At 40.8% G+C, this 25,558-nt stretch overlaps 1 protein-coding gene across 3 annotated transcripts in view; it reads right to left on the reverse strand.

The window, feature by feature from the left end:
- LCP1 (lymphocyte cytosolic protein 1) overlaps positions 1 to 25,558 on the reverse strand; it is a 64,857-nt gene that overhangs the window by 29,032 nt on the left and 10,267 nt on the right. For 2 of the 3 annotated variants that reach the window (XM_006083591.2, XM_023748944.1), the window contains exons 2-7: positions 13,318 to 13,405; positions 12,088 to 12,251; positions 11,073 to 11,202; positions 6,632 to 6,764; positions 3,958 to 4,039; positions 1,645 to 1,810 (exon numbers count right to left, since the gene is read on the reverse strand). In XM_006083591.2, coding sequence (XP_006083653.1) covers positions 1,645 to 1,810; positions 3,958 to 4,039; positions 6,632 to 6,764; positions 11,073 to 11,202; positions 12,088 to 12,251; positions 13,318 to 13,381 — 739 coding nt within the window. In that variant the 5' untranslated portion in view covers positions 13,382 to 13,405. Of the gene's footprint in view, positions 1 to 1,644; positions 1,811 to 3,957; positions 4,040 to 6,631; positions 6,765 to 11,072; positions 11,203 to 12,087; positions 12,252 to 13,317; positions 13,406 to 17,364; positions 17,441 to 25,558 lie in introns of those variants that run through there. The other variant, XM_023748947.1, reaches the window with a different exon arrangement.

Below are 25,558 nucleotides of genomic sequence, written 5' to 3' on the forward strand. Positions count from 1 at the left end.
TACTGTCACACTCGGGGCAGGGCCGATGGAGAGGTTATGGCTCTACCCTGTCACACACAGAGCAGGGCCTGTGGGGGGGGGGCGGGGGTTGGGGCGCTGCACCCTGTCAAACACAGAGCCGCAGGGAATCAGGGGATTGGGGAGCTCCCCCCTATCAGGCACAGAGCAGGGCTGATCAGGGGGTTGGGGCACCTTCCCCTGTCACGAACAGAGCAGGGTGGATAGGGAGGTTGTGGCCCCACCCCCTGTCACACACAGAGCTGCAGGGCGATCAGGGGATTGGGGAGCTCCCCGCTATCAGGCACAGAGCAGGGCTGATCAGGGGGTTTGGGCGCTGCCCCCTGTCACGCTGATCCCGGTGCTGGGAGGCATATTACCCTTTTACTATATAGAATAGAGGCCTGGTGCATGGGTAGGGGCTGGCTGGTTTGCCCTGAAGGGTGTCCTGGATCAGGATGGGGGTCCCCACTGGGGTGCCTGGCCAGTTTGGGTGAGGGGCTGAGGGCTGTTTTCCGGTTGGCAAGTGACTGAAGCTCCCAATCGCTCCTTGTTTTCTTTTCTTTTTTTTTTTTATTCTGGGCCAGCTTTAGCTCTGAGGCCTTGGCTGCTGAAAACATCGATATAATGTTGCGGTCTGGCTGGCTTTCAGTCCGGCTGGTTTCTGGGGTTTTGTTTAGCTTCTTATTTGCAACATAGTACATAGTTGCTTAGAGTTGCAGCTGAGAGGCCGGCAAGTTAGGCAGGGAACGTTGGAGTCCGCAGTCACTGAAGCAAGCAAGCCTCCCTGCTCGCTTCAGTGCATGGCTGCTGGCTTCCATCTTGGCTGACAGTTAATTTGCATAAGGATATGCTGATTAGCCAATGGGAAGGGTAGCGGTCATACGCTAATTACCATGTTTCTCTTTTATTAGTGTAGATATATATATATACATATATATATATATATATATATATATATATATATATGTATATATATATATATACACTTTATATATAAATTATAAAGATTAGAATTTGGCTACAGATTTTGTATTGGTAGGATCTGTACCTGAAAATCAAAAAGTAACACTATATTTTACATAATACTTATCAAGATCTATTACTTCTGTCTAAAGGACAGGGCTGTAATAGTTTAAATGCAGATAGGATGCTCAGAGCAACTAGAAATAGATTCACAGCGGCATATTTAGCTGAGAACTTTGAAACACTAAATGTAATTTTCTATCATCTTGGTAAGAACTACACCAAGTTTATCCTAATCTATTGGTATCACTGCAGTATATGAATGTGAATCGCTTCATAAAACACAATTTAAAAGTAGACTTGTTACATAGTGTCTAAAAGCAAAATTAACTCAGAAAAGCTCTTGAGGTTGGAGTTGCAGACAGCTAGACTGAGCTATAGGTTCTAAAAATGCATTATTATTAGTCTGTAGTCTTAAAAAGCTTTTGTTCCATCATTTAAAAAAATCTAATCAGCATGGATAAAATCTATTACATTAATACAATGAATTCAATATAACTGTAGTTTTTAAAAAATTGAGGATTCTGAGCTTGACTATTCCTGACATCACCTCCTACAGCCTCCAACACATGCAGTAATACAAAGCCACGTCACTAATGACATTTGAAGCTTTACTTGTACCTTCATTTCTGCTGAGTTCAATGTCGGCAAACAACCCAATCTTGATGACTTGCCACAAAAGTCCCAGGACCAGGTAAGGCTTCCCCTCCTTTAAGTCCTCAGCCCCGATGTTAACCACATGGCATCCAATGGCTGAGGCAGAGTTCAGAGCCAGATTCAAATTCTCCTGCAGGAGAAAAAGTATGAAAGTTTTAAAAAAATCTTTATTGTTGAAACTATTACATATGTCCTCCTTTTTCCCCCCATTGACCTCTTCCAGCCCACCCCTCCACCCCAGGCCTTCACCAACCTATTGTCTGTATCCATGGGTTATGCATATATGTATACAAGTTCATTGGTTGATCTCTTCCCACCACCCACCCTCCCCTGCCTTCCATCTGAGGTTCGACAATCTGTTCAATGCTTCTGTGTTTTAGATCTATTTTTGTTCATCAGTTTATGTTGTTCATTATATTTCACAAATGAGTGAGGTCATGCAAGTTTTGTTTTTTGATTTTGCAAATACTAAATGATGATTCCTGATTGGCAGCAATAACAATATTTTGTTTCTGGAAACTTCACAGGTGTAAAGGCACTAGATTTTGACATTGAGAAAAGCAGTGAGTAATAACTGGAAAAGGAAATCCAGTAACCCAGACACAGGGCTTATGTAGTACCTAGTCAATCAAACCAGAACCCTGAGTTGAAGACCCATTCTGGTCAGGATGAAACAAATGAGTCATGTATTTTTCCATCTTGCTATGTGATGGTGCCTTCACACTCAATATCTCCATCAGCCAGAAAAAAGGGGGCACCTTTGAGGGAGAACATACCCTCATTACCTTGTCACTGTCTATCATTAATAACACAATTGTTACCAAGGTCACAAAAGAGAGTAAGAAAATAGCTTTTTGACTTTCAGGTTTTGTATTAAAGGAATAAAAAATGTATAAATCAAATTTGTAGAAAAGATAGAGTGGTTCTTACTAGGACAATTTGTTGAGTATTGGTAATATCTAGGGACCTTGAGCACATACACATCTACACAAACACACACCCATGTGTTCACACACACACATGCACACATGTGTATAGATTATATGTTGTTATCACTAACAACAATGTATATAATGTAACTCACAGTTGGAATACTGTGAGTCAGTGAAATTTTCAGTCTAGAATCTATATACTATTCTTAGGTTCAACAAGGAGAATTTATCAGAGTCAGAGATGTATAGAAGTTGGTTTTATGATAAATTGACAAAACAAAATACTGGCCACTAGTCAAATTGGGAAAGTAACTATGAGAAGAAAAGTATTTTTTTACCCTAGTGTATAGTTCAAATGATGAGTGAAAAATACCAATTCTTCTGACCAACATTATGAGTAAATTTAACATTAAGTTCCTTCATATAGGTTTAACATCATTGTTCTCTTTGGTTAACAATTCCATTTTAAAAGTACACAGGGTTACCAGGCCAGCATGGCTCAGTGGTTGAGCATCGACCTATGAACCAGGAGATCACGGTTTGACTCCTAGTCAGGCCACATGCCCAGGTTGCAGGCTCTATTCCCAGTGTGGGGCATGCAGGAGGCAGCTGATCAGTGATTCTCTCTCATCAGTGATGTTTCTGTCTCTCTCCCCCTCTCCCTTCCTTTCTGAAATCAATAAAAAAATATATATTTTTAAAAGTCTTCAGGGTTGCTTAAATCCAAACAGGATGTAATTTATTGTTCATGATTTAAGAAATGAGACATGGTTTCCCAGCAAGAGAATTACAATAATGTTAAATACTGGAACATAACATAGAAATACAGCTTACTTACTATTGGTTGATTATTATTCCAGTTAATCAACTCACTGAAGGTGTACAAACAGGTTATATTTATCACTCTGGTGGCTGCAGCAAAGAGCACTGTGTAGGCTCTAAGAACACTTGCCGTTTTCACACCCTCACTTTTAGAAAGTCTTATCTTTTCTGCTAAAATGCTATGTATCTGGCATCAGCTCAACGATAAATTGCTGGGGTAAGTTTAAGTTAAAACTTTACCAATGTGAATTTTATTCATAAGCGGCCAAAACAAAGAATTCCCAAACTATTCACACCAGGCTAACCTTCTCCCACTTCCAATACCCCATCCCCCACCCCTGTTATTTTCATAAAAGAACAAACATAAATGTGTTCCTCTATCTGCACTAGTCATGACAATCACCAGTCCAAAGCCTGGGGTTAGGGAATAATGTCTGAGCCCTGAACAAGTGTGACTCAGCACTTCTGGTGAGCATTCATTCCAAGCACAATCCTCTTTGAAAGTAACAGAGGGAAGACATACCTGAATGGTGAAAGGGGTGAGTTTCTTTTTGTTTATTGTTCTTTCATCAATTGTGTCAGGCACTGATAGGTTGATCATTTTACTGAAAGAGAAACAAGTTAAAGAAATCAGGCTTCTAAATAATAGGGCCCAGTAACACTGAATTTAAATTCTAGCAATATCATAAAATGGTAACATAATCGTTGCTATCCGGTGTTTAGATATAAAATCAGTTATGCAATTAAAATTTTTTTCTATGTTTTTATTGATTTCAGAGAGGGGAAGAGAAAGGGAGAGAGAAATAGAAACATCAATAATGAGAGAGAACCATTGATCAGCTGCCTCCTGCACACCCCACCCCTGGGGGTTGAGCCTGCAACCCAGGCATGTGCCCTGACCAGGAATCAAACCATGACCTCCTGGTTCATGGGTCGACGCTCAACCACTGAGCCACACTGGCCAGGCAGTTATGCAATTTTGATCAGATTCAAACCATCTGTAGGAAAGGTTAATATTCCTAAACTCATACTAATATATTGAGCCAAAAAATAAGGACCCCACTTCAGTCACTTACCTTAAAAGCTACAAAATTTTCCTGGTTTCCTTAGCATATTATGAAATTCTGGGAGGAGAGCCAAAGCAAATCCTCCATGAGTACTTCACTTTCTCAGGCATAAAAATTGTTCCACTACATAAAATATTATACACTTTTGAGATTATATGATGTCTCAATTTCTATTTGACACCTGGTCAAACTCTATGCCTTTAATTAGTCACCTGATAAAATTTTTATATCTTCCTGTAGTCATTATTGTATCAACACTTTAGAAATTTCACCCATACAAGTAGCTAATACATTGATTAGACAGCCAAAGCCAGCAGGTATTGTTTATGAAAAACTGATTTTACCCAAGTCAGCATTGATTTAACCTTCAATGGGACATAAAAAATAAATTTCCTTAGTTCACCTCCATCTTATTTTTAAAAAGCGAATTAGAATAAAAATACAAAGAATAACAAATTCAAAGAATATTAAATTAGACTATGACTATTTCTTTTTTTAATGAGATCAGAAATTACATTAACAATTTTTCCAACTACCTTTTTTTTTGGTGGTGGTTGTTTAAAGATGTATTCCTATAACTTTTTCATGTATATATACACATATTTAACTAAAAGGCATTTTACTACAATATAGGCAAAACAAACTCCTAAATTGTAATTTGAAAAAATATGAAATTGGAGTGAACCAGAAGCTCTGGGAGATGGTGCTGCAGAGAGGTGACTTTAAAAGTGGGAGATACCCATGCCATTGAAAAGTGTGTAATCCAATTACAGAGACAAAATATCTGGATATAAAAAGATAGTAATAGTCCAAAGCAGGACATTATTATGGCTTCCAAAGTATTACAAAGAACATATGTTTTAAGATTTCAGTTAAGGCCCTAGCCAGTTTGGCTCAGTGGATAGATTGTTGGCCTGCGGACTGAAAGGTCCCAGGTTCGATTCTGGTCAAGGGCATGTACCTTGGTTGCGGGGACATCCCCAGTGGGGAGTGTACAAGAGGCAGCTGATCAATGTTTCTCTCTCATTGATGTTTCTAACTCTCTATCCCTCTCCCTTCTTCTCTGTAAAAAAATCAATAAAATATATGTTTTTTAAAAAGAATTCAGTTAAGGAAGAAATCACTGGAGGTTGGAATAGACCAGAAACTTACACCATAATTGGATCTGTATAGAAGGAAAGGATGGGGAAGGGCATTCTTAAAAATAAAAGGCAAAGCCACAGTTTCAAATTATAAGCAAGATACTATATGCTTGCTGTCATTTATAAAGCCATGTATTCAGTACCCTGGACTGGGTTCCTGAGTCAGGGGGCATTGGAAGGTAAAACCAGAAGACTGATGGGGGAGGTTGGGTGCCAACCAAAGGAACCAGGACTTGATCCTATAGGCTAGGTTGTGTGTGTGAGTTTTTAGCAGTTAATGTTTAAAAAATGAACTCTAATAAATAAAATATCAAAAGCAGAATTGCTCTGGTCAGAGCAGAGAAAAGGGGCTTAAAGTCTTGCCCACCTATCCCTCCTTTCAACACATGGACTCACCTGAGATTGAGCATTTCAAGCCTCCTCACTAACACCATGTTTTATGATGACAGAGAAGCTGCTAAAGCAAGAGCTGCAGAGGCATTTTCAAAGACACCATCGTGAATTGACCAGCTGAGTTCTGAGACCTCCCAAAGAAGAATACATTCCTCCTTTTCAGGTGCCCTCAGTTGTGTATTTGTGTGCACCACTTCCAACTCCCTTAGCATAGGACTTCCATTGTATTAGTCTGTTATCATGCTGCTATTATTAACTCTGTCTACTCTCACGTAAGCCATGCTCAATGAAGCAAAGTGGCATATATCCCCCAAATAATTGCCTGGACCTTGTATCACTGTATCTCTATGTTTATGTTTGTCTCTATACTGTGCATCCTTCTTCTGCACTTAAAAAATAGTAGTTTCACATTTCTTGTTATAATTTGCTCTTGACAGTAGGTTTCTCTCCTGGACCTGCCAAGTAAAAGTCCAGAAAAACATTTCAAGTCCAGCTGACACCAATAGAATTTGGTTTAGGATAAACACAATTAATTGTTGGTATTCCAGAAAATTCTAGTGAAACCTTCGGAAACCAAGAAGGAAGTGTTACTTACCAAAGGACGATGCCGTCCCCAACGGCATTGAAGAGATCATTCGTGTTTGGATTCATTGGGATGACATGCCGACAGTCAGGGTCATTTTCCAGGGCTTTGTTTATCCAATTAACAAAGGCATACTTCTCTTCCTCTGCAAGTAAATGATTAAAATGGATTATGTGCAAAGTAAAAATCTAATATAAAAATTATACCTGTGGATCTTAGATTCTCATGCTCAGGAGAGACATTGCAAGGTCATCTCACCCATTATCTGATCTTCTCATATTTATTGACATTTAAAAAATCTTCGATGACTTGGGATATAGCACAGACTCTCTGCTCACTCCAAGTCAGAAAACATACAGCAAGTAGATTTAGAAGCTATATATATGTATACATATGCAATTATTTTATACTTAAAAGCAAGTATATAGCTATATTTTATATATGTAAATATATATAAATAATAAAGTATATTTTCTTTATATTTATATATAATTTAAATATAAATGTGATCTAATTCTTACAGAATAAAACTGGGGGCTCTGCCTTTATCCATGCTGATTTAAATGTGGGATGATCACAGGCAATCTTTGCAATATCTCTAAATTTTTTTATAATGAAATTACTATGAAATGAAATAATTTGTGATATAATCTTTCTTTCCTACCAGTAAAGCTGCCAGAGGTCAATTTTAGAAATTTTAATAAAACTTCAAGTTATGCCCAGCACTATGATTGTCAATTTGTGTGTCATTGAAAGCAACAGTATCCCTCAGAAGAATCCTAAGTCACAAAAGTTTGAGAAACACTGTATAGCATATCACTGTCTTGAAGTTTCATAATGTACATTTATATAGCAAAAGGCTATGAAAATTTCTGTATTTCAAAATAAATGGCTAAACTTTGTCTTAGGAATTGCAGATGCTACTTAACCATGAACTTATCTTTAAGAATAACTAATGCTTTGAAGAACTCAGTTTGGGGATTGTTGGATTATTATACTGTTAGAGCTATTATAAGTTTCCATCAAGGTTGTTGGATGACAGCTTTCAGAAACTTCAGAATAAATATGCAACTTTCTTCCAAATCAATGAAAATATAATTTTTTGGACTATTCACTTGGCATTAAGAATAAACATGGCCCTAACCAGTTTGGCTCAGTGGATAGAGCGTCAGCCTGCGGACTAAAAGGTCTCAGGCTTGATTCTGGTCAGGGGCATGTACCTTGGTTGCGGGCACATCCCCAGTAGGGGGTGTGCAGGAGGCAGCTGATCGATGCTTCTCTCTCATCGATGTTTCTAACTCTCTATCCCTCTCCCTTCCTCTCTGTAAAAAAATCAATAAAATATATATATTTTAAAAAGAATAAACATGAAATTTAAATGTAGAAGCCTGAGTAGCTCATTTTGTCCAAAAGATTTACAAAGCAACTTTGGCAGCCTTTAATGTATTTTTTAAATGCTGATAAGATTATTTCGGGGAGAGAACCAAGATGGCAGCATAGGTAAACACCTGTACTTGCTGCCTCTCACAACCACATCAAAATTACAACTAAAAGACAGAACAACTATCATCCAGAACCAGGGGAAAGCTGGTTGAGTGGAAGTACTACAACTAGAGAGGATGAAGAAAGCACATTGAGACTGGTAGGAGGTACGGAGGTGCAGAACGGGCTGGCACCCAGGTGTGTTGTTTTTTTAATCGGGAGGGAGATACAAGCTTCTGCTTGCTCTGCACTCCAGTTCCGGGAAAGACTATGGGGGACCCAGACACATATGGGGAGAAACTGGACTGTCTGGCATCAGGGCAGGAATGCTAGGGTGGCTTTCTTTCAGATGGAGGTGTTCGCAGTGGTCATTGTTCCTGTGCTGGGAACTCTCCGGTGCAGGGCTGACTGACAGCCATTGCTGTTTGCTCCGCCCTGGTAATTCCCTGAGACCCTGCCCCACCCAATTTGCAACCCCACCCAAGTTGTACACAGCAGCTTTTGCATATGAATGGCCTGTCCTTTCTCAGCCTAAAACCTGTCAAACAGGCAGCAGCTGGGTCAGGGAGCCCCAAAGCTACCTAAACAAGGCCCAAGGCTGGCAGCAGCAGCCTGCCTTGCTTCACAGCTGGGCCTCATCTGGGCACTTCCAAACCCGATACAAAGAGGAGGAATCTGAAAATCTCTCTGTAGCTCCTGCTGAGTGGCCCCAGGCAGTGGCTGACTTTGCACCTCCTTGGAGATCCAAGAGCCAGTGTACCCAGTGGTCAGTGTGAGACCATACCAGGTTACAACTCTTCACATTCATAAGTGACACACTCAGGGGGCAGACTCAGTGAGCACCAAAGCCCCACTGAAGCAAATCTTGCCCCATAAGGGTGTCTCCTGCACAGCAGCTCTCACACTGTAGACACAGCTGGTCCTCACAACCAATTGGCCTGGAGGTCAATTCCTCCAGTGATACCAACAGCAATCAAGGCTTAACTACAACAAGACTGTGCACACAGCCCACAAAAGGGTGCACCAAGAATGTCCACCTCAGGTGATTGGGGAGGCTGAGCCTCTGGGCCCCATAAGACACCTACCACACAAGGCCACTCTATCAACTCAAGGAGACTTAGCAGCAACCCAGTACATAGAAACAAACACAGGGAAGCAGCCAAAATGTGGAGACAGAAAAACATGTCATAAATGAAAGAAATGGAAGGAAGCAAAATACTGGATACAGGCAGTCCTAGGGTTACGTCGGACTCGATATACATCATTTTGTGGTTACATTGTCATCTCCTTTTACAGTATTTATATGAAAAAAAGTTCCATCATTTCAACGTATGTACATATGTGCTTTATGTTTTTTATTATTTATTTACCACAAGTAAAGGTCAGGAATTGTTCTTTCTTTTAAATTTTTTTTTTACTGTTTCACTTCATTACTGCTGTATATGTGTTCCATGTGAGTGACGTAGGTGCTCATGTAAGTGGGTTCTGACTTATGGCGAAAATCGCATTACGTCATAGGAATGGATCTCCGATGTAACCCAAAAACCTACTGTATAGAGTTCAAAAACCACAGTTATAAGGTTACTCAAGAATCTTTTAGAAACCTCTGAGAAACTTAGTGAGACCTTCAAGGATCTTAGTCAGAATGCCAAAAAAAAAAAAAAAAGAAAGAAAAAGGACCAGTCAGAAATTAAGCATACACTAACTGAAATAAAGAATAATATACGGAGATTCAACAGCAGACTAGACGATCCCAAGAATCAAGTCAAAGATTTGAAATACCAAGGAGCAAAAAACACCCAACCAGAAAAACAAAAAGAAAAAAGAATCCAAAAATATGAAGATAGTGTAAGGAGCCTCTGGGACAACTTCAAGCATACCAACATCTAAATTATGGGGGTGCCAGAAGGAGAAAGAGAGCAATATATTGAAAACCTATTTGAAGAAATAATGACTGGAAACTTCCCCTACCTGGTGAAAGAAATAGACTTACAAGTCCAGGAAGCGCAGAGAACCCCAAACAAAAGGAATCCAAAGAGGACCACACCAAGACACATCATAATTAAAATGCCAAGGGCAAAAGACAAAGAGAGATATTAAAAGCAGCAAGAGAAAAACAGTTAATTACCTACAAGGGAGTACCCATACAACTGTCAGCTGATTTCTCAACAGAAACTATGCAGGCCAGAAGGGAGTGGCAAGAAATATTCAAAGTGATGAATAGCAAGAACTTACAACCAAGATTACTCTACCCAGCAAAGCTATCATTCAGAATTGAAGTTCAGATAAAGAGCTTCACAAGAAAAAGCTAAAGGATTCATCACCACCAAACCAGTATTATATGAAATGCTGAAGGGTATTCTTTAAGAAGAGGAAGAAGAAGAAAAAGGTAAAGATAAAAATTATGAACAACAAAGTGACAACAAATACATATCTATCAACAAGTAATCGAAAAATCAAATGAATAAAAAATCTGATGAACAGAATAAACTGGTGAATGTAATAGAATCAGGGGTATGAAAAGGGAGCAGACTGACAATTCTCAGGGGAAGGAGGTGTGGGGGGTGCAGGAAGAGATTGGACAAAGATCTTACACCTATGGACAAGGACAATGTGGGGGGAGGTGAGGGCCTGGGGTGGGGTGGGAACCGGGTGGAGGGGAGCTATGGGAGGAAAAAGAGGAACATCTGTAATAATCTGAAAAATAAAGATTAAAAAAAAGATTATTTGGTATTGGGCCCTACCTAGAGCTGGAACTACTGGCCCACTTATGCAATGAAAAATAGGCAATAGTCAATAAATTAATCTTAACTTCTATCTTTCTTTGTATCCCTTAAGTCTGAATACTAAGTTTAGAATCTGTAATCCCAGAAGACATCCTTTCTACATGGTTCCCTCTCCCTCTGCCCTCAGCTCTTACCTCATCCCAATACCCTCTCTACCCCATGCCACACCCATTAGTACAACTTACCTGAATAGGAGTGTTGGGTGTCAACACTAGACTGCTCTGAAGTACCACCAATTGCACAAATCCCTTCCTTCTTATTGATTGCTTTTCTAAAGGTCTTGGCAATGTCGGTGCTTTTTAGGCCATGAAAAACCTGCAAAAATATAATCCTATATAATAAAAGGCTAACATGCAAATAGACTGAATGGCAGAACAACCGGAACAACCAAACAACCGGTCGCTATGATGTGCGCTGACCACCAGGGGGCATGTGTGGAACATGGCAGGCATTGGCCATGGCAGGATGGTGGAGCAGGTGAGCAGGGGTGCCAGACCAAGGCGGGGCACTGGTTGCTGTCATTGAGACGAGCCTCTGGTGGTTACTGAAAATTCTTTGCTCCTGTGCACAGTGGTCTGCCACAGTCCTACCCGGCGCTTGCACCTGCACTGGCTCCACTCACACCTGATGCTGGCACTGGAGCCACCATTCACACTCACTGCTGGTGCCTGGCACTGGTTCCAATAGCTTGGCACCATCAGCGGGTGCAAGCGGCGGCTGCCGGCCATGATCGCCCCTGAGGGCTTCTCCACCACCCCATGCTCCTGAAGGGCGATCGGGGCAGCAGCTGCCGCTCGCACCCACTGACAGTGCTGGCCCCACTTGCGCCCCTCCCGGCGCCGGCCGCAATCGCTCTGCACTGTCAGCGGGTGTGAGTGGAGCCGGTGCTGTCAGTGCATGGGAATGGTGGTGGAGGGAGTGGGGCTGCCAGCAGACAGGGGACGGGGGGAGGGGCTCTGTGGGGGCGTGGAGGATGGGCCGAGACCTGCCCCTGTGCCTACCGCAGCCTCGTGGCCCACAGTTCCTTTCAAGGTGCAGGAATTTGTGCACTGGGCCCCTAGTGTATCTATAGAAATCCAATATGTGGTCAAGAAAACCACAAAGAATACATAATGTTGAAGAGTGGAAATACATTTCTGTATATTTTTTTTAATTAAAGTTCCAAGTTTCAAATGCATCTCCTTGTATTATGCATCATACCTTCATAAACTCATCAAAACTGATCCTCCCATCCTGGTCCAGATCACCTGTAGCCATCAAGTTTTCTGTAATTTCTCTCACTCTGTATCCAGGCAAAGGCAAGCAAGCAGCCTTGAACAGGTCATTCAACTCATTGCAGCTGATGTACCCATTCCCATCAGTATCTGTAAGGCAAATGACAAATTGTAGTTTCAGAGCAATTCAACTAAGAGCATGAAGAAAAGTGAGCGAGGGCTGGGTTAGAAGTGAACAGGCAGCAGAGCAAGCATTCAGGGGTGATGACCTGATCCTGCGCAAGAGTTGGACTCTCATAAGAGGCCTATTGCTATTGGACATGTTCCTTAACATCACTTTCAACATTCAGGAGTCATAATTTCAAAATAGAGGTCTGGCAACAGAATCTAAAGGGTCTCTAATAAAATCAGATGAGAAAATAATAATAAATCATAGGCTTAGAGATAAGGAGTAAGAAAAAGTATGAGAATTCAGAGAATAAACACCACTGAACGCAGGAGAAATGATACAAGGATACAATTGACCCTGCAGCACTTCTGTCTTTCAGCTGACTCTCCTCTGAGTGTAAATCAGAAGTAGAAACATAACAAAGGATACCTTCCTTGTCATTAGGGCGTCAGGTGCCTGGCAACCTACCATGTCTGATAGCTAACGTTTCAAAGATATGCATCGTATGTAGTGCTGTTCCACCTTATGGAAGCAATTTTACTTGAAAATGCATGACAGGGAACCATATTGGTGAACAGAAATTGTTTACATAATTGCTTGGTCTGCTGGTGAATCCAGGCCTTTATTTAGAAGTCATTATTTTATAAACTGTACAAAGGGATTTCCAAATTGTCAAGCTTGGTTTGTAAAAAAATAAATAAGAAATGATATGATAAAAAAGTATTATGAAATAAATAAATTATACAAAAAAACACACATAGAAAACAATAACAACAAAGAAAGTAGATGCAATAAAAAGATGAGACTTAAGAGCCATTTCCAGGAAAAGCTACAGGTAAGAAAGGGCCCATATTTCATGTTTTGATAGAGAAAGAAGCATTTTCTTGAAAGATATCTTTCAGAATTAAATTCCCTAACTCCTTTAACCAATACCATTGTATTCTTGCTACTTCTGCTATTTTTTTTTTCATTTTACCATTTCAATGAATCTGTCCTGAAGTCAATAAAGAAGAGAATTGTGCCACTTGAGGTACCAGATCTACTCACCAACTTTGGCAAAAGCTTCTCTGAGCTCCATCATTTCTTCATCAGACACTGATCCTCTGGCCATTTTTTATTGCTTTAGGCAACAGATCTGCAGAGGGGAAGAACATAAGGAATGACTGTTGTTCATGTTAATTCTTAATGTGCCAATTTCTTTAAAAAGCAATTTCCATTTATTAAGTGAAGAACTATTTCTCTGCATCCCTCATGATTTGTAACTATCTTTTCAAAAGTTTTTTGTTTTGTTTTTGTTTTTTAACCTTCCATATGGTGGGGTCTGAAGATGGCTCTCACCAGTCTCTCCTCTCCCTATTATGTGCTGCTGCTTACATTTGGAGCAGAGCTGATTTCCCTCCCTGGAACCTGGCCTGATCCTGTGACTGCTTTGACCATTTAGAAGGCTAGAAAATCTATGTCTCAGTTAGAAACTTCTGCTTTCTTCCTTTTGGAATGCTCATTCTTGGGATGTTCCCTCTCACTGCCATGCAGTGAGATGTCCAAGTCACATGAAGAAGCCAATGAAGGGGAACTGGATGCTCTGGTTAACAGTTCCTGCTGTGCCTCCAGCTGACAGGCATTTCAACTGCCAGCCACCTGACTAGGCCATTCTGGATGTTTCAGCCCATTTGAGCCCCCAGGTGTCCACAATCTAGTTAACATCACATGGAGCAGAAGAATCACCCAGCTGTGCCCATTAAACCAACAGAGTCAAAAGAGATGATAACATGATTGTTTTAAATCACTAAACTTTGGAGTAGTTTGCCACACAGCAATATACAAGTAAAAAAAAAAACCCCACTTAACTTTCACCTAGATGTCTTTTAGACACATTGTCATGTTCATATTTAAAATTAATATATTTGGCCAGCACAACAGATACACTTTATAACTTACAAGGATGTTATTAAAGTTCTGTAAACATTTAGAGAAAAAGAAAGAAAATTTGACTAATAATCAATATATGGGAATCTGAGGGGCTTTTAGGTGTTCTCTTCTCAGAAAGTCTAGTTTTGCTGAGAAATGTAATGCCAGTGCTAGAGTTACTTCTCTTTTCCCGTGCATTATTGCTGCCTTGGATGGGTAGAAAGAGAATGAAACATAAAATGGATTATATTGGAGAATATAATGCCCCTAGCTAATCCACACCAGTATGTTTCAAATAAGACTTTCACTAAATCTTACTGGATTTCCTGGTGGGGTGGGTGGGAGTATGGAGGATGGGGTATTTCTATAATTATATTTTGGGCATGTTAGTGAAACTACTGATTTTAAAAAATATTTTAAATTTGTGACAGGATGTTTTAAATTGATTTCCTTTTCTACATTTTTACATTATTCTATAATGCTGTACTTGTTCCTAGTGGCAACCAACAAGCACACAAAAATGGAAACAATTTTAACACTTCAATCTGCAGGCCAAAAATGCATTATGCTTAATTTTGTAAATCCACATCCATTAATTCACCAACTTACTATCCTGTTATGTACATATATCAGTGCTTTCAAACGTTTGTTTCCCCATGTGATCCTTTGTTAACAGAAACTTTACATGTAAATAAAAGTGAACAAATGAAAACAAAACCATAAGACCAATTCTGGGAGTCTTTGGTTGAAAAAAACCCAAATGTTCTCCTGCCTCCATTATCCCACCTCCTTGTCACCTTGTGTACCAGTGGAAACTCCAGGGAGAATCATTTAAAAATTGTGGAATTAAACACACACACACACACACACACACACACACACACTCTAGAGGCCTGGTGCACAAAATTTTTGCACTGGGGTGGGGGTATCCCTCAGCCCAGCCTGCACCCTTTCCCCTTTCCAATCTGGGACCCCTTAGGGGATGTCCGACTGCCGGTCTAGGCCCAATCCCTGTGAGATCAGGCCTAAACCGGCAGTTGGACATCCCTCTCATAATCCGGGACTGCTGACTCCCAACCGCTCGCCTGCCTGCCTGCCAGATTGCCCCTAATCACTTCTGCCTGCCAGTCTGATCACTCTCTAATTACTCCCCTGCCAGCCTGATTGATGCCTAAGTGCTTCCCTGCCGGCCCGATTGCCCCCAACTGCCCTCCCCTGCAGGCCTGGTCGCCCCAACTGCCCCCCCTGCAGGGCTGGGCGCCCCCAACTGCCCTTCCCTGCGGCCACCTTGTGCCCAAATGGGGGCAGCCATCCTGTGCGAGGGGGGGGCAGTCAATTTGCATATTACCTCTTTATTATATAGGATACTAGAGGCCCAGATGCATGAAATTCGTGCAAGAGTAGGCCTTCCTTCCCCGGCTGCTGGCACTGGCTTCCCTCTGGCACCCAGGACCCGGGATTCCCTCTGGCTGCCGACAGGCACTCAGGACCTGGGCTTCCCTTGCAAACCTGGCTTCATCCAGAAGGTCATGTGGAAGGATGTCTGGTCTAATTAGCATATTATGCTTTTATTATTATAGATATATAGATAGTTATTTTTAAAATTCCTTGAATATATATTTTACTATCAATAAAAATTAATTTTATTATTATTTACCTTATCTATTTAAAAAGGCCTTGGTCCATTGGGTTCTCAGAAGGATAATAGAAAATGTTGAGGCCTTAACTGTATAAGCAAACACAATCTCATTTATACATCACGATAACCCTCAGAGGTAGGGCCTGGCTATCTGACTGCCTTATCTTCTCTTCACTTCCCTTCCTTCCTTTTTGTCTGCCTGTCTCTCTATCTACCTCCCTCCTGTATTTTTTTTCTTTCTTCCTTCTTTTTCACTGTCTTGTTTCAAAAAAAATTTGAGCCAGGTTACAAGGATATATCCAAATTTGAGAACTAAGCCAATAAGATTATGTAATCTGTGAGGAGAAATAAGATGTTGGCAGGGAAGAGTGTTAATACTTCAAATACATGGTTAGGACTGCATATTTTGCTAGAAGTGGGCTGAAAATCTAGTTCCATGTTCTTCAGAAATTAATGCAAAAAAGAAAACATCATCAATTACATAATTTACTCTAGTTATACGAGACAAACCAATTTTCTTAGGGCTGCAGAAGTAAGGTTGATAGTAATACCATTACCCAGGCCTCAAAATGAAGACACTTGGGGGATGTAGTAAACAGAGTTTTGTGTTTTTTATTTTTATTTATTTATTTTTTTTATAACTTCCATCAATGAAGGTTAGTGGCATAAGTATATATATTCTCATTTTTTTAGGGCAGGAAGCAGAAGCTCAGAGAAATTAAGGTACATTATCCCAGATTACACAGGTAGGTAGAAGAGTAGCCAGGATTCCAACTCTCAATTTTTTCTCCTCTCCCATGATGTCTATTCAGGTTCAATGCCTTCACATTTCTGTTAGACACTCATTTCATCCATCCATTCATTCACTCTGAATTTTTCATTAAGTACCTTTAATATGTATAACCCATGGAAGATTAAAAATAACTGTAATACAGAAAACATATCTAAGTATTCTAACTTGGGAAGCTTTTGCTTTCATGTATTAAAACAGAAATCAAGGCTTCTGTTTTAAGAAATTAGTATATAACTTTGTACACTTTACTAAATTCTGGTGACTAATTTGGCTTGATTCTCTTTTATACTCTCTACCAAAACTCTATGTATGTATTAAGAGAAGGCTCTCCCCCATCATATTTTAACAAGGTTTTTGGTAAAATCTGGTCTAAAGTCCTAGAGCTGGCCGGCCCTAATTTCTAGGCTTTAGGTGTCTTAACATCTCTTGGTTTATGAATGTTCATAAGATTATGAAATAAATTCATCCACTTAACAAATATTTAATGAATGCCTACTATAAGCAAGGCACTGTTCTTCATTTCAGGTGAGGCATGTCTACAATGATCTAATTACCTGGAAAGCATGAAACAATGTGAAAAGTAAAGAGAATGAAGGGGATCTCTAAATTGAAACTTGGCCCTATCCTTTGACATAAGAGTTGTAGATTTTAGACCACTGTAAGAGACTGGTGAGAAACACAAGAAAAGGCAGAAGTACAAGAAATGAGAATACATTTAAGGGTCAAGAGCAGGGCCAAGGAAGAAAAGACTTACATTTTGAGGTGGAAAAAAAAATAAGATCATGCTATCGTGAAAAAGTAGAAACCATTTTAGCCTAAAAATTGCATCACCCATTCAAATAAAGACCTAGAAAGAGAAAAAAAGCACTATTTTAAATCCATGTAAAACAATGCTTTTAAGCCATGCCAGGTAGGTAAAGATGAAAAATCTAAGCATCTGAATAATCACATTTTACAAATAGTTTTATAAATAGGTTCTGCTCAGAGAAGCCATACAGTGAGACAGCCTGCAAATTTTAAAAATCTAAAACACATCAGTGATTTAATAACTAAAAGAAAAGAGAGTAGATTGAAATTGCTTAAAAGGTGACCTGGAGAATGATCGTCAGCAGCCTAAGTTACTATGCTTCCTGTTTGTTTTTGTAGGGCTCAAACACAAATAGAGAAGTTGCCTTTACCATCAGAATGAGCAGAAAGTCTTGGAAACCAACCCCAACTTTTAGAGACAGAAGGAATCTAAGGAATAATCTATACTAATAAAAGGGTATATATGCAAATTGGTCACGACACCCTAATAGCCATGACCGGATATGCTAATTAATCATGACCAGTATGCAAATTGGCCATCACTCCAACCACAAATAATGAGAGGGATATGCTAATTAGCCCTGGTATGCTAATTAGTCATGACCAGTATGCAAATTGACCATCACTCCAACACACAAGATAGCTGCCCCCATGTGGTCAAAGATGGCCACCACAAGATGGCCTGCAGGGGAGGGAAGTTGTGGGCAAATACGCCAGCAGGGGAGGGCAGTTAGGGGTGATCAGGCCAGCAGGAAAGGGCAGTTGGGGGCAACCAGGCCAGCAGGGGAGGGCAGTTGGGGGTGATCAGGCCAGCAGGAAAGGGCAGTTGGGGGCAACCAGGCCTGCAGGGGAGGGCAGTTGGGGGTGATCTGGCCGGCAGGGGAACAGTTAAGTGTCGATCAGGCTGGCAGGGGAGTGGTTAGGGGATGATCAGGCTGGCAGGCAGAAGCGGTTAGGAGCAATCAGGCAGGCAGGCAGGCGAGTGGTTGGGAGCCAGCAGTCCTGGATTGTGAGAGGGATGTCCGATTCCTACAGGGATTGGGCCTAAACGGGCAGTTGGACATCCCTCAAGGGGTCCCAGATTGGAGAGGGCGCAGGCTGGGCTGAGGGACACCCCCCTCGCCCCCCCCCCACCCCGTGCATGAATTTTGTGCACCGGGCCTCTAGTTTTATAGATAAGGAGCCTGAAGGTCCAATGAGATAAAAATGCTTTGTCTATGTACAAGTTCTTAAAGAAATGCCAGGTCAATGTAGTTGCTGGTGAAAAAAGCAGCAAAAGGATGGAGGGACCATTACTAGTAAAAGGGCCATTATAGACCATAACTGAGAAATGATTGAACTGGGTGTGCAAATAGCAGCATTTTCACAAAGTAGAGAAACAGGAGGACAACGTTGTTAACATGCAGATCAGACCATTTCTAAGAAGGACATTACTGGGGTTAGAATCAAATATTAGGTACTTTACATAGTCTATTAATGTGTTAGCCTGGAAAAAATACACCCATTCTAATGCATACATATTTGAAGGTATGAGTTATAATAATGTTGGTAAAATTCATAAAGACAATTGGTGAGTGTTTCAGTTTGCAAATTATGGCCACCATATTGGCAGCAGACTCTAGCGAGGTCATTATAGTAATGGGGCTTGCTGAAGCATTTGGAACCTGAAAAAAGTGAAAGGTATGTGCCTTCCAAGAGCCGTTTCTTCAGCACTGCTCTACTGTTCCTGCAGGAAGTGTGACCTTTTTTAATGAATGCATCATCTGACTATGCCCGGCCTGGAACCATTTTAAGGTCTCTTGTAAATCAGTGGTGAATTTTGGAAATGAATTTTTGAATCACTGTCCAAAACTAAAGAAGTGAAACATACAATAGGATCTTCAACACAAAATCTAAGAAGAAAAATCTTAACCCACTCTCTAAGTCACATCTGGCTTCTAGTTTTTCTGTGAGCAATTAAATTTATTAAGTCAATAGTTATAGAAACCCATGACATTTGGCCAAATAAAGCACTGGTTGTTCATTGTTATAAGATTATTTGATGTCATAAGAACATCAAATAACCCCTCAAATGGCAAAAGTGACAAAACCTATTCATTTCTTTAAGTTGGTAAGTTTTGAGTCCCTACTTAAAGGAGGCTGGTATTTTCCAACTGGTAATGAAAGCAAATTTCTGAGAATGATGTCTTATGATAAAAGCAACTGACTCAAATTCCTGAAGTCTGAATATAGAAACTATTTGCAGGTTCTTACTATAGAATGCAGTGCTATAGAATTTACAAGAGGAAATATGTTCTGTAAAATAAATGTAAAACTGTAAGCTGAATTATCTCTGAGAAGAGAAAACAAATAATGAAAAGAAGCAGAAAGAATTATAGAAGGTGACCTATCCAGAGAGAAATGCTCATGTGATGGAATTGTTTCTGAAAGGTGATAGTGCTGTGCTGGTCAGTGCTTTGACTCAATATATTGATGCCCAATTATATAACTGCCAGGACCAGGGATGCACTTGTAACCTGGCATCATATTGCCAAGGGACTCTTTTGAATGTGCCCTACTTTTCCTGCAACTTGACACAGTGAGTAAAGTAAAACTGGAAACTCAGGACCTAAATTCCTACCTTTATCTCAATAATATCAGTGTGTATCCAGGGGGAAATTGTACCACTTCCGAACACCTCAATGAACAGTGAGTAATCCAAAACAACCTGTAATCTAGAACATGATCAATATTGCAATCTCTAGAGTTAGACTATGATGACTAAAGAAGTAAAACATAAAGTACATAGGACTTCAACACAAAATAAAAGACCTGTAAGTTTTTTAGAAACTTAGATAACAAAAGAGCTTTACTTCCACCTATTCCTGTTCCCTTCATTTCACAACATAGACCATTTTAGGGGGTCTAACCATGAGTAATTTACCATATATTCTTGCCACTTGCCTATAGATAACAGATATACCAAAACTTTTCATAAAAGATGATTCTGAAATGTATTTTTAAAATGACTTTTAAAAAGAAACCAAATAATTATAAATGGTTTCAAATACAAATAACCACTTAAAGGGCTCTTATGAATTATTTTGTCAAGTCAAAATTTCCTTCATATTATCTTTTTATCCCTGCATATTCACTGATTCTTCCAGGGGCTGCTTCAGAGTACAGAATTCTTGTCTCTTCAATCTCAAAGGGAGAGGAGCAAGGCCACGGAAGGCTATTCACAGCACAGACTCAGTGGCCCTTTTCTCTCATTATCTTGGGCCGTATAAACAGTCATGGGAAGCCAACAATCCAGATTACTCCAAACCTGATGTGCCTAATGTTACTCTGGGAGCCATTGTGACTTGATCACTGCATTGAGGGACTTCTGAAGCTGTATATAGCACAGCACACAGAGCCCGGCTCTGTCACCAGCTAAGGAGTGCCACAGCCTCTCTCCTCTCACCCAACATACCCCCAACACCTCTGTTTTCTATGAAGAATGTGATACAAAACAAACCTTTTGCAAGCAAAAGGAATACTCCAGGCTGCAGGTTGTGGAGGCCCTCATTGCCTTGGTATCTCTCTTTCCCTTCGCTGTAAATGATAATACTCCTATTGTTAATGTCTTGAAACTCCACAGCTACCCTTCATTTCACCAGAACTTTGAGATCCAGACTTTCCTCTATTGAAAGCTCAGAGTATGCCTGGATCTTTTAAAAAAGCTGACTTTGAATATGGACTAGTTGATTATCCACTATTACACAATTACTTCAATACCAGATGTCACTCATTTGTTCATAAATTCATTCTTTCACTCCACCCATGAGCACTGCTCTGGTTACTGGGCTACATGCATAAGAGTTATTAAGGCTGGAACTTTCATGAGCCCACAGTTACAGGTCAAGTTTCAAATGGGACACAGAGATTACAGCTCACTTATTGAAAAAAGTTATGAAGATAAAAAAGAATAAATAAAAAGGATAAACACAAGGTTAAAGGGAAAAATATTAGATAAGAGTAAGACATCAGCACAAAAAGCTTATCAAAAAATTAAAATATCAAACATCTAAATCAGTCCACACAATGAAGGCATTCAGGGAACGTATACACTTGTACATCTCCAAGGACACCCTAACTGAAATATCCAGCAGGGAGTGGGAGAAAGTGACGGACTTGTGGGTTGGGAGACCTAGGCTACCACCTGTGTAACATCAGACTCCATTTTGCCTCTCTGGGCCTCATTTCCTCATCTATAAATTGAGAGATGAAATCCCTTCCAATTAAAAAATTCCAAAAGTCGATTCACTAGTTGGCAAGTGTTTGCACAAGTTAGAGTCTGCCTATGGTGTATTTCAAATGAGCCTAGAAACAGGGGCAGGGGCTTTCAGAAGCTGTGGCCTTGGCCCTTCTCCCGGGAGGTGCCTCCTCTGAAATACACCCAACATCTACCATCCCCACCTGGCTCCTGCTCTTACCTCATCAGCAGGTAAAGCTCAGTTCACATGCATTCTTCTCACTGACTGAAGCAGATGGCCACTGCTCAGCTGCTCAGCACAGCTCAGTAAGGTTACTGGAGCAGCTTCTGGGATGTCGCTACATACAGCATGCTGATGCAATTCCCTCCTAGTTTCTAGCAAGACTGTATGCAAACTGTCCCAGAAAGAAAACCATCCACTATTTTCTTAAAAATATCCAAATACAGAAACTCTACACCTCTCTGGTGTCTCATATCCCTACTCTGTAACCTAAATCTATTCTGATACGATTCAAGCTCCCTCTCTCTTGGGCTATTCTCAGAGGGAATAATAGAAGCTGCTCAATTCATAAAAATTCTGTCACATGCCTTGATGACTGCCACGGGGCTTCTAAAAATTTCTTTTAACCTGGTTTTGGAGGCTTACTTTCCAAATCTGTAATAGTTTTCTTTGCTATATTCTGGGTCTGTGCCACGTTCTTTAAGTGATAGTTTAAGAATAACAGAGTCATAGAATGTAGAGGTGAAGGGACCTCAGAGATTATCTGTCTGGACACTTTTCTTCTGTCACAGAAGAGTGAAATGACAACCAAGCTAAAGGATATGCCTAGTGTCACAGACCTCATTGGGACTGGAATTCAGGTCTCCTCATTTCTTCTCTGTCCTTTATAATAAGTTTTCAAGTCTAATAGGAAGTGCTGTTCTTTAAGACCTGCTCAACATATAATAAGTATAATTCCCTCATGATTTCATATAGCTTATGAATATAATTTCATGTATGTTTCCTGTATATGAAGAAAAACTGAATCTAGGTATTGAGAAGGTATTGTTTAGGTTCAGGCTACAAACAACATATGCCAAATCTATATGCACATACTATTGGCACTGTAATTTACAGTGATCAAGGCAAGATAATGTCTCCTGTATTCATCTGTATATTAATTCTTAACTTTGCATGATGGCCTTCTGAGTTTCCTGAGCAATCCAAATCAAACCACATTAAAATAACTTACCCTCAGGCACAATGCTTCAAAAGACACAATGCCAAATTCACAGGCGAATACTAAAATCCCACCCACAGACTTGTAAAAATAATCAGCATGGGTTCAGACATTCTGGTCTTCTGGCTGTTGGGTGGGGATCAGTGAGCCCTTCCTCCTTTGAACTCTGGTTCAGACCTCTGAGGCATGGCACCTGTGCCCACATCCATGTCTTCCAGCACATTATTTAATCACAAACTGTAAGTCACTGAACAGTGTCTCCTCATTTACCTGGCATATAGCAGGTGCTCAGGAAGTGAGTTGTAGACATGAACAAAGCAACCCATAAACTAATGATATACAGGGACCTACAAGTCTATTGTCACCTTCTCTGAGGAGTTTAATAATTATATTCTTGTTGTACATACTTATAACACCCCTCCCATTGAAAGGTACAAACTCCTAGGACAAGGCAAGTGAGTGCTTCAAGTTTACATGAAACCACTTGGCTGGAGAAATGACTGATGAATAGTTATGGGGACTAAAGAGCAGCAAGTGTCCTTAGGCAATCTTTAAACTAGCCATGGAATGCACCCTGGTCCCACCCTGATGAGGACTTGAGATTTCTGGCCAAGGTGATACAACCTGGGACTGGGCTTCTTCGAGCGGTTTCTGTAAACACTGTTGGCTGCCGGTGATGCTTGGCGATGGGTCTCTAAGGACATAGTGTCAGACTTTGAGCTGAGTCCTGCTGAGGTGGAAGTAAAGGGACTGTGAAGATGGAGCAGTGACTGAAAGGAGGATAAAACCAAGCCAGGATGCATGAACTCAGTGTCCAGGTAATAACTGGGAATGGGTGCTCAAGTTTATCTGAATGCAATTTACAGATCACTGTCTGGACTATGACATTCATCCTCTGGAATTTCTAAATGTCTAAATTCTTATGTCTAAATTGGCCATAAGCCAATTCATATATTGTACATTTCTTCTTTCAAGAAAAATCTGTCAAATACCTCCCATATATGTAAGGCCTTATGTTAGATGCTGGTGACACAAAGATAAGATGTGACTCTGACTATTTAGTAGGGGAGAGAGACACCAGTCACTGGAATACAGGGGGACTTTTTAGATCCACAGAAAGGGGGAAAATAGCTCTTCCTTGGACAGCCATGCATGGTCCTCCACAAGGGACATTTGACTTGGATTTCCACAGATGAGAAGGAGATTGCTTAAAGATCAGTCTTTGTCCTTATTCATGTAGGATGATTAATCCATATTCTCTCTGTAGAAAGGCTATCTATACTGGAGTCAGAGGAAACAATAGCTAAAGGACAAATGAGAAGACCAGCTAATGTTTACTGAATGGTACTCAATGCTAAACGTTTTATATACATTACTAGAGGCCCGGTGCACAAGATTCATGCACTAGAGGGGGGGGGGTCATCCCTCAGCCTGGCCTGCACCCTCTCGCAGTGCGGGACCCCTTGGGGGATGTCCCCCTAAGCCAGCAGTCAGACATCCCTCTCACAGTACTGGACCCCTCGCTCCTTACTGCCCGCCTGCAGTTGAGGTGGGAGAGGCTCCTGCCACTGCCACTGAGCTCGCCAGCCATGAGCCTGGCTTCTGGCTGGGTGGTGCGCCCCCTGTGGAAGCACACTGACCACCAGGGGGCAGCTCCTGCATTGAGCGTCTGCCCCCTGTTGGTCAGTGCGCATCATAGGGACCAGTCTTTCCACAGGTGGTTCCACTCTTTGGTCGATTTGCATATTAGGGTTTTATTATATAGGATCATATTTAATTCTCACCATAATCCTATGGAGCATTATTAGGATTTCCTCTTTATAGATGAGGAAACTGAGGTTTAAAAAAGTGGCCCAGGGTCACATTGCTATGAACTGGGGAAGCTTCCTGCTTATGCCAGAGCCTAGTGGTGGCAATACCTATACTGCCTGCCCACTGCAGGCCAACACAGATGTGGGCCTGGCTGGTGGCACCTTTCTTAGTGCCTCTGGCCATTGGATTTCTGTATCTCAAATTTCTCTGTTCTCCTTTGGGGTTACTCAGGCTACTGAGCTCTGACCTCAAGTTAGTTAAGAAAACCCACTTCTGCAAGATTTTACTTACAACTGGGGCTCTTCCTAAGCTCTTTTGAGAAATTTTAAATGTCTCTTTTCACCAGTTCCTCAACACCTTGAGGGAAGAGTTAAGAAGAATATGGCCCTGGCCAGGTGGCTCAGTTGGTTGTGTGTTGTCCTGTACTCCACTGAAAGTTTGCTGGTTTAATTCCCCATCAGGGCACATGTCCCAGTTGTGGGCTTGATCCCTGGTGGAGGTGAGGGGCAAGAGCAGGAGGCAGCTGATTCATGCTTTGCTCTTGTACTGATGTTTCTCTCTCTCTCTCTCTTTCCCTTCCTCTCTCTCTAAAAATCAATAAAAATATTTTTTAAAAAAAGAAGAATATGAACACCATCGAGCTTGATCTTGACCACTCCTGCCTGTGTTCCCCGCCTCTGGTGGACAAAGAGATCCTCTTCACTAGTAGCCGCTACATCTGTCATCCACTCATATTTAATCAAATGCTGGACTTTTCCTAGATAGTGGAGATAGAAAGATGAAGATATCTTCACTCTAAGTAATCCAAATACTCTTTATCTTCATCAACCCTTGCTTTTGAGGGACATACAGTCCTGTGGATGAAAATGGTT

This window comes from Myotis lucifugus, unplaced genomic scaffold (assembly GCF_000147115.1).
Source record: "Myotis lucifugus unplaced genomic scaffold, Myoluc2.0 scaffold_7, whole genome shotgun sequence".
Lineage (NCBI taxonomy): Eukaryota > Metazoa > Chordata > Mammalia > Chiroptera > Vespertilionidae > Myotis > Myotis lucifugus.